This window comes from Vombatus ursinus, unplaced genomic scaffold (assembly GCF_900497805.2).
Source record: "Vombatus ursinus unplaced genomic scaffold, bare-nosed wombat genome assembly UNPS02014830.1, whole genome shotgun sequence".
In the NCBI taxonomy this organism is placed as follows: domain Eukaryota; kingdom Metazoa; phylum Chordata; class Mammalia; order Diprotodontia; family Vombatidae; genus Vombatus; species Vombatus ursinus.
In genome coordinates, this window is record NW_020954608.1 from 30,601,816 (window position 1) to 30,616,511 (window position 14,696).

The window sequence follows — 14,696 nt, forward strand, 5'->3', positions numbered from 1 at the left end:
TTTTTGTTTTCCATTTTGAACTTCTTTCTATTGACCCTGTTTACCCTTTGGAAGATCTTCATAAGTGTATATCATAGGAAAAGAACAAGATCCTTGTGTGAGTGGACTTAGCAAGAAAGTCTGACTCAGTCAAGCATAACTCCATTAACACATTAACACAATCTATGGGCCATTTATTCAAATCTTGGTCTTTTCCCATTTGATGCACTTGTTGCCTCCTTTCAAGCCCTTGATTTTTATCTTTCAGTAGGAGAAAAATCCCAACCTTGATTTTAATCTTAAAGGCCTGGGGAGAAAAACCTTAATAAGTTTCCTCTCAATACCCTTCCTAGATCATAATTGTTTAAAGATGGTAGATTTAGAGTAGGAAATAAACAGTACATTAAGGAGGTCTTGTACTTTCATTTCTAGCTTGTCATCCCCAGCCTTCTTCATGTCAGACTTATCATTCTTATGTATAATCTGTCCTCAAAAAGCAAGCCCTAGTGCTTATTTCACCAAGTTCTCTATAACTGGTTTAAAAAAAAAAGAATCAAACCCAAAATCTATTTGTAAGAGAATGACAGAGATGGGATACAGAAAGATGAGCTATTCATTAAAGGCCATTTGTCTGAATTCTCGGTTAGTGCTCCAAGGCAGCTGTCAGCATATTAGTGGGAGTATTTAAGCAGGATTATTGAAGCTTTATGCAACTGTAGATAGGGATAGTCTCTATGTAGAATCTTGCCTATTTCCAGTGACCAAATGTGATACTGAACGAAATAATGGTCAGAAAGAACATCATCAGGCTCCTAATGAGAAGTTGTTGACAGAAAAATTGCTCTCACATTCATCAAAAAGGCAATAAATGTCAAGAAAGGGACAGACTGGAGATACAGTAGCTCATAAATCCCTTCTTTCAGACTGCCCTAGGAGAATTTAAGGACAATATATCTGCCATGTTCTTCTCATAAATGATGGCAAACTTTCAGAAATTCTAGGACAATTGGATGGAGTAGTCACTTATTCATTCATCAAGCATTTTAAAAGCACCTACTACGTGCAAGTGATAGGTTCAAGTCTCACTTCTAACATACATTGACTGTGTGACCCTGAGTCTGTCACTTAACCTGTGAGGGCTCCAGGCAATTCTCTACAATTATAAATTGCAGAGCAGATGTGCATTAGTAGAGGGGGTTTCCTTTATGGGAGGTCCTTTTAACCAATGAGGTCACAAGTCTGGACCAAAAAATAATTACGCTAGTTGCTGTGGATATAGACAGAACAAGAAAAGCCCCTGTCTTCAAGGAACTTATACTCTATAGAAGGGTATTACACAATATAATTTGAGAAAAGAGAGAGTAATAATGAGGAAGGGGATCAGGAAAAATCCCCTGCCCCACCTCCACATCCCACACGAATTGAGCCTGGAAGGAATCTTAAGCTTTTTAGAGGCAATGTATTCTAGATATCCAAAGACTTGGAGGAGGGAGATGGAGATCCAAACTCAGGAAACAACAGCTTGACTGGAATACAGAATCTGAAGGGGGATAATATGAACTGTCTGGAAAGGTAGGTAGTAGCTAGTGTGAAGGGCTTATGTCCAAATGAGTTCATAAAGGCAACAGGGAATGTGACAAACCCTGAAAGCAAGGCCTGTTTGGGCATAATTCAACCTGGAGTTGGCTGTGGGCTTGTGTCAAAGGCTTCTGAGTCAGAATTCTATAACTAACTGGCTCTGTATTTTTAAAAATGATTTGTCATACTCTTTAGAATACAGTATGTCTACCTTGTGCTATCATTTGTCAGTGAACTAAAAGTTTTGATCCTAAATAGTAATATCTGATTGAGGAATACAAGATTTATGTAACATCTATAAATGCAAACTAAAATAATTGAAAAAAAAATCTAGTCATCGCAAGAAGACTTCAGAAAACCCTGGAAAGACTTGTATAGACTGATGCTGAGTGAAATGAGCAGAACCAGGAAGGAAAACATTGTACACAGTAACAGCCATGCTGTGCGATGACTAACTTTGATAGACTTACCTCTTCTCAGAAATGCAAGGATCTCAGACATCTCCAAAAGTCTCATGATGGAGAATACTATCCATATTGAGAGAAAGAACTATGGGGTTTGGATGCAGATCGAAGCATACTACTTGCTTTTTTTCCCTTCTGTTTTGTTTTGTTTCTTCTTTTTTGTGGTTCCTCCTATTGGTTCTGATTCTTCTTTACAACATGACTAATGTGAAAATATGTTTAATAGGAAAGTATATGTAGAGCCTCTATCAGATTGCACGCTGTCTTGGGGAGGGAGGAGGGGAGGAAAGGGGAGAAAATTTAAAACTCAAAAGCTTATGGAAGTCAATGTTGAAAACTAAAAATAAAGTAATAAAAAAAATCTAGTTATCTCTCCTTTCTCTGAACTTTAAACTCTTGTGCTAACTTATTGTCATCAATTAATTATATATTATTATTTATATATTAATTGATATATAATTAATTATGACATGTAATTAATTATATATTGCTATGTGACAGCTCTCCTATTGTTGCCTGGCATTGTGACTTACATCTTAAATTATTTATTATCAAATAAGATAGTACATGTAAAATGCTTTGCAAACCTAAAAGCACTATATAAATGCTAGCTATTATTAATATGTCACATATTTTTGGTTTGTTTCCCCAACTTGCTTGCAAACCCTTTGAAGACAAAGTAGCTTATCTTACATGTCTTCACCCCTATTCCTCTCAGTTTATGTTGCCTTGCACATAAGGTTTGTTTGCAACTGCCCTGAGGGGCTAATACCTGGCTCAGAAAAGGGGAGCTAGCATTGAAGAGGGAGAAGGTGGAATGGAAGGAAGCACGTTGGGGAATTAGGGAAAGTATGGCTGTCTTGGAGATAAGCCCTACAAGTGATGAGCATCACAGGATCCAAAAATCGTAAACTTAAGAGCTGCAAGGGACCTTAGAGGCAACAAAGTCCTCATCTCTCATTTTACAGATAAGAAAACTGAGGCTGAGAGGGGTTAAATGACTTGTCCAGTGTCTTTGTAGTTTGAGACAGAAACTCAGATCTTTCCACCTTCAAGCCCAACACTCTAGTTATTGTACTACCAAAGGATCTAGGATGTGACCCCTCTTTAAACCCTTCAAATGGTTAGTCACACTGCTTGGCCTTATACCATGATCACCTTATGTCTATCATGTCATAGCCTCAATTTTGGAAACCACTGGTTAGGGGCAGCTAGGTGATACGGTGGATAGAGAATTGGCACTGAAGTCAGAAGGATCTAAGTTCAAATCTGGCCTCAGACCCTTACTAGCTGTGTGACCCTGGGCAAGTCACTTAACCCTGTTTCCTCCCCCTCCCCCTCAAAAGAAGAAGAAATAACTGGTTTAATAGACAATTTTTATCTATTGGTTTTTTTTTCCTGTGGAAGGATGTGCCCTTTTAAGTAAGACTCCAGCAAAGTTGAAAGTCATAAGGGTCAAAAACTGAGAAAATATGATATAAGGGTGAAGCCCTTTCAGGTATAATTAAAGCATTCCACATCTTGTAGGGGTTCAGAGACTTTGAAGAGATCAATGGTATATGAAAAGGCCAACAGAGACTCATGAACTTGTCCCCAAGACAGAGATTATCTTAAAGGTACAATTATCAAATGGTCAGAATGGGAAAAAAAATCGTTCAGTTCATTCACCTGGGGATTTCAGATTGAATTCCAAACACTCTCAGTTTAATCATAAGATGCTCAATAAAAAATACATTTGGCGTTTTTTTTTTTTTCTCTCCAATCAACTCCAAGGCTTTTTGGTGCCTCAGTGGCTCTACGAGGGCACTATGATATTCTCAGATACAAAGATAAAATGCTTTCTTAAACCTCTGGGCTTGATGCCACTGCAATGGAGCAATGACTTCTGGGAACTATATACTCTATCAATCTAGGCTCTTACACAGATACATTTACTCTACTGGAAGAATCAGGAAAAATCTTCACCTTATTCGTTTTTTTTCCCTCTAGCTATGTGTCCTCTACAGAAATGATTTGGGGAAAAAAAATCTCAAAACTGTGAGCTGGGAATTTTTGAATTCATTTATGAGCTATAACTTGTGTGAAGGGAATTCCACATAGGCAACAGGAAGACTAATCATCCAAGCCTCACTAATCCACTGGTGGTAGGAGCTGTGCTTGTTTAGTGCTGGGAGCCAGAGAGGGGTGGCTGGCACAGGGTTGCATTCATATCCCCAGCCTTACTATTTCTACTTCCCTTTTTACTCTACACCCACCCTTCCATCTTCCTATTTTTCTATAGGTGGTGGTGGTGTTCAGTCATTTTTCACTTGTGTCTGATTCTTCATGACTCCATTTGGGTTTTCTTGGCAAAGATACTGGAATGGTTTGCCATTTCCTTCTCCAGCCCATTTTACAGATGAGGAACTGAGGCAAACAGGGTTAAATGACCCAGAGTCACACAGCTAGTAAGTGTCTGAGGTCACATTTGTCACCCCAGGTAAACAAGACTGGCCCCTTAAAAAAGGGAGAAGGGTAGACTGGGGGAATTTGTGTTAGAAACTCCACCCCTTGCTCCCTGTCCTCTGGGAGCATCCTTTCCTGGCCTTTTGCTATACTGATTTTAGGAAGGGAACACTTCATATCCTTTTTTTCCCCAAAAAAATCTTTGTTCTTTTAATGTTTTTATTAGTAAAAATTGGTTTTTAATAGATTTTAAAGCTCGAATGCCTGTTGCATTTTAAATCTGAAACCTGGGGGAGATATACTGGGAGAAGATTTGGAGCGGGGGGGAATCAAATCTTGTTCCGAGTGGAATGAAAGAAATGTTCAGTGTGGAGATTTCCAGCACCTCTAGCATCTTATCTCAGGGACATTATCAACTGGTTTCATTTTACTTCACATCTGGAGATGACTAGAGTCAACTCATTCAGCCTTATAGGACTACAACAGGATTGTGTATCTTTCTTTCTTTTAAAAAAAATTTACTTGCATCCATTCCTTAGATTGGTGCCTTTCTTTGCTCATCCAAGTTCCTCTGAACTATGTCAAAGCCTGTACTTTGCAAAAGAACACAGCAGGTATTCAATAACCTTTCATCACATTTTACTATTCTGAATAATGTTTCATTTTTATTATCTATTTGCATGTCATATCTCATGGAATTGGAATCTTTAAAATGAGATAAATTGCAGTCAGGCTAATTTCAACTTGGAAATTTCAAATTTCGACTTTTTCAACAATGTTCTTGGTCTCATAGGACAATGAATCATTGTGTTTGAAGACTAGAGGCAGGTGTGGGGGTGGGAAGAAGGAAAGAGAACTCCATGGTGAAACTTCTAAAGCCCCAGCCCTGAAACCAAACCCATAAGCTTACATATAAGACATTGCAGATAATAAGAAAAAAATTTTCCTCCAAAAGGTATCATTATATAATCATTTGGAGAGGTTGGGGCTTTCCCAGGCTGCTTTCATTTCTTCCTGACACCTCCAATGGCTCTAGCCTAAGAGTGTGACCATACAGGCTTGCGCTTCTGGATAAAGGCTGTGATTCCCTCTTGCCCATCGTGAATGGCCAAATTGTCCACCATGGAGTGGGAGGCAAGATGGTAGGCACTCTTCAGGTCCTGTGTCAGCTGCCTGTAGAAGGTGGCCTTGCCCATTGCCACCACAGACCGGCTTGCTGTACAGATCTTTCGGGCTATTTTCATGGTCTCCTCCTCCAGCTTCTCTTCTGGAACCACTTTGCTGAGCAACCCATGAAGCAATGCTTCCTGGGCTGTGATGGGTTCCCCAGTAAACAGCATTTCTAAGGCAACCTAAGGAGGAAGTCAAGCCAGGTTATTAAGGCACTTGGAAGTCATATACCTCAAGTTTTCAGTTTCCTTTTCCTTCCCCTTTTACCTGAAACCATATACGCTTTGATTCAGCCACAACACTGGGCCATACATGTACCACCTAGGGGCAGGTAGGTGGTATGGTAGATAGAGTGCCAGACTCCAGAATCAGGAAGATATGAGTTTGAATTCTGATTTGGATACTTACTAGATATGTGACCCTAAGCATGTCATATACCCTCTTCTTAAGTTCTTACCTCTAAAACAGAAATAATAATGGGATCTACCTTACAGGCTGCTAGGTGGTGTGGCAGAGAGAATGGTGGAGTTGGAGCCAAGAATACCTGAATGCAAATCCAGCCTCAGATACTTACTAGATGTGTAACCCTAGGCAAGTCACTTAACCTATGTCTTCCTCAGGTTCCCCACCTGTAAAATGGGGATAACTGCACCTGCCTCCTGGGATGTTGTGAGGATTAAATGAGATAATATTTGTAAAGTACTTTGCCAACCTTAAAGCACTATATCAATGTTAGCTATGATTGTTAGTATTATTAATTACCTGTGTGACCACAGGCAAGTCACTTCCTTTTTCTTTGCCTCAGTTTCCTCATCCACAAGATGACAGGGTTGGCCTGGATGGCATTTGAGGTCTTTTGCAGTTCTACTGATCATAATATGCTTAATTATATTATAGAGAGATACTACTTATCTCTCTTTATACACAACACTCTGGTTGTGCGACTCCTGGCAAATCACTTAACCCTTCAGTGTTCCAGGCAACTCTAAGTTGAAGAGATCTGCACTGACCTGCACTGGTTTTTCATCCTAACTCCTTCTGCCAGTAAAATCACAGTTCTAGTTCCTATCTTTATCCCTATCCTTACTGTCATCCAGTTATTTTTCAGTTGTGTCTGACTCTTTGTGATCCCATTTTGGGGTTTTCTTGGTAGATACTGGAGTGGTGTGCCATTTCCTTCTTTAGTGCATTTTACAGATGAGGAAATGGAGGCAAACAGGGTCAAGTGATTTTGTCCAGGGTCACACAGCTAGTAAGTTGTCTGAGATCAGATTTGAACTCAGAGTCTTTCAGACTCCAGGCCCAGCATTCTATCCACTGAGCCACCTGGCTATCCTTATTACAATACCACTAATTCCAGGCAAGGGCAGGACCAAGTCTTTTCAAGAGAAAAGAAAGCTCACAATGGCCCAAGAAAACTCATCCTATTCTCTTTGTTCCCTCCACAGAAGTGATCAACTTTCTCTTAGTGACAGTATCTGATCTGCCAAGCTAGTGTCCCTAGTCATGTCTAATTGGATAATACCCCCTAAACTGCAGCTGAGAAATCAATCACCACATACCTATGTACCAGACACTGTATCAGGAAAAAAAATGTTCATTTCTCTTGACATCAAAACTCATTTTACACCAAGATACCAAACTCATTGAGCCCAGTTTCCTGGTTAGAGGAGAATAGTTTAAAACACATTTCTTCGAATAGATGAAGGTATGTATATGGCTTTAAATTCTCTTTAGTTACCAATTCCCTCTCAAACACAGAGGAAGGAAGGAAGGAAGGAAGGAAGGAAAACGAGAAGGAAGGATGGAAAGAAAGAAGCATGGAAAGAAGGAAGGATGGAAAGAAAGAAGGAAGGAAGGAAAGAAGAAAGAGGAAGAGGAAGGGAAGGAAGAAGTAAGGAATGGAAAGAGGGAGGGAGGAGAGAAGAAAGGAATGAAGAAGAAGAGAGGAATAAAGGAAGGAAGGGAGGGAAAAAGGAAGAAGAGGGGGAAGGATAGAAAAAGGAAGGGAGAGAGGAAGGGAGAGGTGGAAGGAAGGGAGGGAGGAAGGAAGCGGGAAGTAGAGAGAAGGAAAGATGGAAGAAAGGAAAGGAAAGAATGAGGTAAGGAAAGAAAAGATGAAAGGAAGGAAGAAGGGGAGGAAGAAAGAAGGGAAGGAAGGAGGAGAGGAAAGCAAAAAGGGAAGAAAGGGAGACAGGGAAAGAGGGAAGGAATGAAAGAAAAGAGGGAGGGAGGAAAGGAAATATTTATTATATGTTCTATTAAATACCTACTACTAAATACCAGACACTGTGCTAAGTGCTGGGAATATAAAGACAAAAATGAAACAGTCCAGGCCTAGGTCCACCCCATTTCTACCTCAATGATATGAAACTTCTAAAACCTTCAGGGATGATACTAAATAGAGGCAGCACAATAGAATAAAAGTCCACTGAACGGGGAATCAGGAGACATGGGTTCTAATCCTGGCTCTTCCAGTATCTAGCTATATGACCTTGGCCTAGTCACTTCTCCTGTGTAGGCCTTAGTTTTCTTATCAGTATCTGTAGAAGGAGAACCACGTCTCCCATGGAACACCTTAGGGATTTCATAAGCAGGTTTGCTCTTCTTGTGGAGCTCATGATTCTCACTGATTAATGACAGAGAGGCAGGTCAGAGGGCACAGCAGAAAGAGCTGACCTTGGACTAGGAGCCAAGTGCCTTCTCTGATCTATCTGGCTGTGTGACCCTGAGCAAATCACTTTGCCTCTCCGTATCCTAGGAAACTAAGACCATCAGTTGCAGAGAAGATGCCAACCTGCTTTGGTAGATAGAGCTCCTTACACCTATGAGACCGCAGGTTCAGTCCCTATTCCCTAATGACAAACAACAGGGAAGGCCACTCCTCCAGGCAGTATGGACAGAGAACGGATCGGCAGCTCAGGAAAACCTGGCTTCAGGTTCCCCTTCCAGCAGGCACTGTGGCTCTATAATTCTGAGCAATTGTGCCAGCTCTCATTCCCCCCAGGCAAATGTCCAAGACTTGAAATGGCATTGAAGGTGCTGATTTATATTGGTAGAGAGAGTTTCCTCGCTGGCAATTTGAATTCAGAGATCTAGAAAGTCCAAACATAAGAAATGGACCAGAGAAACATTTCTGCCCTGATGGACTATATTTAAATTGTGAGGGGCCACCCAAATCAGAAGCCTAGTGGAAAAAAAAATATTCTTTATGCCCCCATTTGCCTAGTGTTGTTCTATTAATACATATGATTCTCAAGAGAATTAGGAGGAATATACCAATGTGAAATTGCCAATTCTGAGAAATGTGATGCAAAATGAAAAATACCAAGTGAAACATGCTCTCTCTATTACAGTTTGGAATGATAAAAGGCCCAAATATGTTACAAGGCATTGTAGGAAAGATGCCAAAGTCCTGGGAGGAGCAGACAGCACTTAAAATCCTAAGTAGGGGTTTGTTTCAGGACTGGTTCCACCTGATAGAAGAAATTGTTTATTCCCATGTTGTAGTAGGTGGATGCAGGTTGGTCTCATGATTTTTCCATAAGTACATTTCCCTTTTATTGAATACCTCCTTTCTGCCTCACACTCAGCTTTTTGACTTTTCTTTTTATGTCTCTCTCTCTCTTCCTCCCCTGTGCCTCTTTGTCTGTGTTCTCCCTTTTTATGGTCCCCATTATAGATTTATAAAGAGCTCCCCCACTTGTCTCTTCGAGGCATTATAGCTGCATCAGATCCCAGATGCCACAAGTAGCTTTCAACAAGAGCCCTTTAGGTTTTAAAGCTGCAGTATCCCATAGTAGGCAAAGCTCGAGACAGACACAGGGCTTGTATATTCTATTCTCATCTCTGCCACTGATTCACTGGTTGACCCCCAAGCAGGTCATTTTGCCCTTTCAGTTTCCTCATGGCTAAGACTAATTTCTTCTCAGGGATCTTGGGAGGGATAACTAACTCATGACCAGAAAGCACTTGGTCCATATAAAGTTCGATGGAAAGGCTAGAAAATAGCACATTTCAGGAAGCCATAAACTGGCAAAGCTAATTTTGATAATTTTGCCTTGAGAAGTGAAGATCTGGGGACCTAACAATAATCTTCAAGTTTATCAAAGGTAGTGACCAGGTGTTCTCTCTCACCACTGAAGAGAAAACATAAGAACTGGCCTCAAATTGTATGAAGAAAGCTTCAAGTTAAGACAATAACAACATATTAACACCTAGGATTTATACCATGTTCTTCTTCTGAAGAGCCCCAAGGAACTTCCTGAGATACTGTATTACTAAGTGATAGAATCTTCTGGTAAGGTTTATGCTTTAACTGTTCAGGTCATTCTGCCTAAAGATAGGGAGATCGATTGACATCTTGATGTAGACAAATATTTAATAATGGGCTCTCTGAAAAGGCACAACCTACTTCTAAGTTTCATATGCACTACTAATAGCCTCTTCATTACTTTCTCAAATTCTGATAATTAACAAAACAATATATGAAGCCCAGATTTGTAGCTGTGGTTGATTTCCAAGGTGTAAATGCTCTCAGATAAATATTCAACAATCACTTCTTTCCAGCTGGTAAGAGCTGGCTCCAGCACATCTCTGGACCACGCTCCTTCTAGTGGGAACACTTCTGTTCTACTAAAAAGTTTTAGAGGAACTGGCCTTCTGGCCTTCTGGCCTAGGCATAAGTAAATAAAAGAGGAGCAGTGGGATTTAACTGCTGGTAGAGAAGCCTCATAAAAGCAGCTGTGGTAAGGTGGCGTGAGATGGTGAGGGTGTGGAAGTTCACCTAGCTTCTGTCTTGGCCTTAGTTTCATTGGCATACCAATCAAAGAGGACATTGAGAGGGGGGTCCACCTCACTGCCTGTGGATTAGGACCTATTCTTGGCCAGGGCAATTGCATCCCAATGTATCAAGTGCTCAACAAAAGTCCCTGACTGAATGTTAACTTGTTCGCTCTATTCACTGCAAAGTTTAGAGTAGCAGTTCTCAAAGTATGGTTTAGGGAACCTTGAAGGGTCCCTGAGACACTTCCAGGGTGTCTTCAAGTCAAAATAGTAAAAAAAAAAAAAATTCACAATAGTAATAATAATATATTTTAATTTCTAATATGAAAAAAATATCCATAGTTATATAACCCACATAAACACAGGTTCTTTGGAGTCCTCAATAATATTTAAGAGTGTAAAGAAGTCCTGAGACCAAAAAGTTTGGGAACCATTGGTTTAGAGGCAAGAACCTGGCCCAGAGGAATTCAGTTAAATCAGAAATTCGGGTCATGAACAAACTTTGACACCTTTGCCCTTTGTTCAAGTTCTAACCACCTGGACTGGGAAAGTTGTTCAGAAGTAGACGTGGTCCCAAGGCCATGAAGAACTGGCCCCTGCCTCTATGAGAAGAGGCCCAAAGTCAACCAGAGGGAGTCAGATTCTCTCTCTACTTCCCTTTCTCCCTTCTCTGCCCCACTGAAGTTCCAAAATCCCAAAGCATAGATCTGGAAGGGAAGGAAATAAGTATTTACTAAGCACCTACTATGTGCCAGGCACTGTGATAAGTGCTTTACATTAAATCATTCAATTCTCATAACAACAACCCTGGCGGAGATCATTTTGATTATTTTTGCCTTGAGAATTGAAGATCAAGGGATCTAAAAATAATCTTCAAGTTTATTAAAGGTAGTGACCAGGTGTTCTCTCTCATCACTGAAGAGAAAATTGCATGGGGAAGGCTTCAAGTTAGACAGTAACTATACTGGCCGCATGCCGACTTTCTGCCGGCCGTACGCCGGTACCCGCTCCTCCTATAAGGAGCACACTACCAGAGTCTTACACTCGAGTCTTCGGTCCTCTGCCGGATAACCACACAGAGACGAGCCATCGGGAGGCGCCAACACCAGAGCTTTATTCAGAGGCCATCACAGCAAGCCATCATAGCAAGCCCAAGCAGCAAGGCCAGAGTAACAGGGCAGGAGCCAGGAGAGAGCACGTGATCTGACCACGCTTGTTCCTAAATACCTACCTAGCCCCTCCTCCCCTGCCTGCTTACTAGCCAATGATTGTAGGGTCAGATACCGAAAGGGGCTGTCTGAGTTTAGCACACCAAGGGGGAGGGAGTGACGTAGGAGGCTAGGACCGGATACAGGGAGGAGGCATCTGGGATTAGCGCATAGACAGAGTACGTGACCTAGGAAGTCAGACTCAGACACTGGGAGGAGGGGCTAGGGTCAGTGCTGCACAAAGGGACCCAGGAAGTCAGGAAGGTCACAAGAGGCGTCTGGGGATGACGTTGCATATAGGGAGGGGACTAAGCAAAGTGAACTCAGTCCTCTGCCGTCCCACTCCCATGTGGCACCGCCCCTTGCCTCAGGAGCTCAAGCTCTGGCTACTTCCTTGTACCCAGCTTATCTCACAAAGCACTGCCCATTGCCTTGGGGCTTCTCCGTATCCAGCCCATCCCAGTTCACCACGACTCTGCCTACCACAGCCCCTGCCTCAACTTCCAAAATGCCCAGATCTTACCCTACCCTTGCCACAGCGCCCAACCTGGTAGCTGCCAACATCAGACAGTCCCTCACAAGTAACAACATATTAAAACTGAGGATTTATACCATATCTCCTTTGAAGAGTTCCAAGGAACTTCCTGAGATACTATATTACTAAGTAATGGAATCATGTAGGTTCTATTCTGATCCCCATTTTCCAGATGAAAAAAACTGAGGCAGACAGAGGTTAAATGATTTGCCTGGGATCACACAGCTTATAAGTGTCTGAAGCGGGATGTGAACTTGGGTCTTCCTGATTCCAGGCTCAGCGTTCAATTTACTGCACCACGTAGCTTCCTGGGTATAAGCAAGCATACAGGTAACAGATTGCTTCCCTACCAATCGCCACCACAAAACCTCTGAAAATGGAGCATCCTGAATATATGTGGACTATTCAAAGACAGAAAGCTAGGAAACCATCTGTGGAACCATCTGCATGAGCTAGAAGGACCCCATCGTGTCTCCATGTAATTTCATTCACATAGGGAACTTTCAGGTGAGGAAACTCCCTTGACCAAAGCAGACTAGCACCTTCTCTGCAACTTAGGGTCTTAGACAGTTGTCCCAAAAACTGAGAAATTCAGTGACTCATCAAGGGTTACGTAGCCAGCATATGTCTGTATGGATCAGTATACATCAGTGTATCACTTGAACCCAGATCTTCTTGGCTTTGAGGTCATGTCCTTTAATAAAATTTTGTTATAAAACATAAGTCTTATAAGTGGATTTTTCTTATTGTCGCTTCCCAAATTGAAAGCACTGATTTGATAGTTGTTGTTCAGTTGTGTCTGACTCTTTGTGACCCCATTTGGGGTTTTCCTGTCAGAGACACTGGAATGGTTTGCCATTTTCTTCTCCTTCTCCTCTTTAAATAATAATAGCTAACATTTATATAGCAGCTAGGTGGCACAGTGGTTGGAGTGCTGGACCTGGAGTCAACAAGATCTTGCCTCAGACGTTTAATAAGTGTGTGACCCTGGGCAAATCACTTCAACTCTGTTTGCCTTAGTTTCCTTAACTTTAAAATGGGGATCATAATAGCACCTAACTCGTAGGATTGTCATGTGGATCAAACAAGATAATACTTGTAAAGTGCTTAGCACACAGTGTCTGGTGCATAGTAGGCACTATATAAAATACTTCCTGCTACTATGATCACCATCACCATTATTTTAAAGTTTGCAAAGCACTTTACAAATGTAGGAACTGAAATGGGTAGGAGAAGCTGATCTTAGGAGCTTCACACCAGAAGTACTAGTCTTCCCTGAACACACCCTACACCCCATACAAGTAGGCAACACTTTCCTAAACAAGTGCCTCACTAGCGCTTGGGGAGGGAGGAGGGGAGAATTCACATGCAGAGAACATATATGACAAGAAAAAACACATGAAAGGCACATATATCAGGAACTTCAGTGGCCAAGACATATTCTTGGAGGCCACACATATAGGGTCATGTGTATAGCTGGGACAACCCACACCTCTGAAGTAGCAGTTGTCCTCTGGGGCGTCATGGGCCCCATGACCTTAAAACTCCTAGGACTTGCACAAAAAGCCCTCTTTCAAATGACTTCAATGAGGGGCTCTGGTTCACCCAGTCACCACGCAGTTCCTGTGGGGTTTTTAAAGTCAGATTCCTCAAAGTAGGTTCACAATTAGGGATCTCATAGGAGTTATAAGTAATATCTTAGCCCTAAGTCACAAAGTTGTATGGGACTACAGTCTCTGAATCAGCACCTGATACAGTTAAAAGAATAGTCTTGGGACAGCTAGGGTCCAGTAGATAGCGCACTGACCTTAGAGTCAAGAGGACCTGATTTGAAATCCAGCCTCAGACACTTCATACTTGCTAGCTGTGTGACCCTGGACAAGTCACTTAACCCTGATTGCCTCCCCTTCCTCCCCAAATAAATAATAGTCTTTAATCTTGGCCAGGGACATTCTGCTAGCTTCTGTTGGCTGCCTGGATAGATGTGGTGACTCAAAGACCTCAACTATATAATAAAGGGACTAAAGTCAGGGAGAGGCTTTTCAGCTATTACATCCTAGCTGATGATAATAGAGCTGGCCTTGAAGAGGCTAGCTCATTGAAGCCTAAGATCAGGAAAGGTATCCAGAAGAGATGACATAACAAAGAATACATACATGACGCCCCAGAGGACAACTGCTACTTCAGAGGTGTGGGTTGTCCCAGCTATACACATGACCCTATATGTGTGGCCTCCAAGAATATGTCTTGGCCACTGAAGTTCCTGATATATGTGCCTTTCATGTGTTTTTTCTTGTCATATATGTTCTCTGCATGTGAATTCTCCCCTCCTCCCTCCCCAAGCGCTAGTGAGGCACTTGTTTAGGAAAGTGTTGCCTACTTGTATGGGGTGTAGGGTGTGTTCAGGGAAGACTAGTACTTCTGGTGTGAAGGCTGCCAAGCCCTTTCCAGGGCTGCTCTCCACCTTTGGTGTCCACCTGTTCCACCTCTCACCTGTGGCTCCAAGAAGCTGTAGCATGCACAGCAGCCACA

General features: G+C 41.9%; 1 protein-coding gene across 1 annotated transcript in view; it reads right to left on the minus strand.

Moving 5' to 3' along the window:
- Window positions 1-5,083: 5,083 nt before the first annotated feature.
- Window positions 5,084-14,696, minus strand: part of ECHDC3 (enoyl-CoA hydratase domain containing 3) — a 42,819-nt gene continuing 33,206 nt past the window's right edge. Inside the window, exon 5 of the mRNA XM_027838500.1 lies at window positions 5,084-5,818. Coding sequence (XP_027694301.1) covers window positions 5,504-5,818 — 315 coding nt within the window. The 3' untranslated portion in view covers window positions 5,084-5,503. The remainder of the gene's footprint in view (window positions 5,819-14,696) is intronic.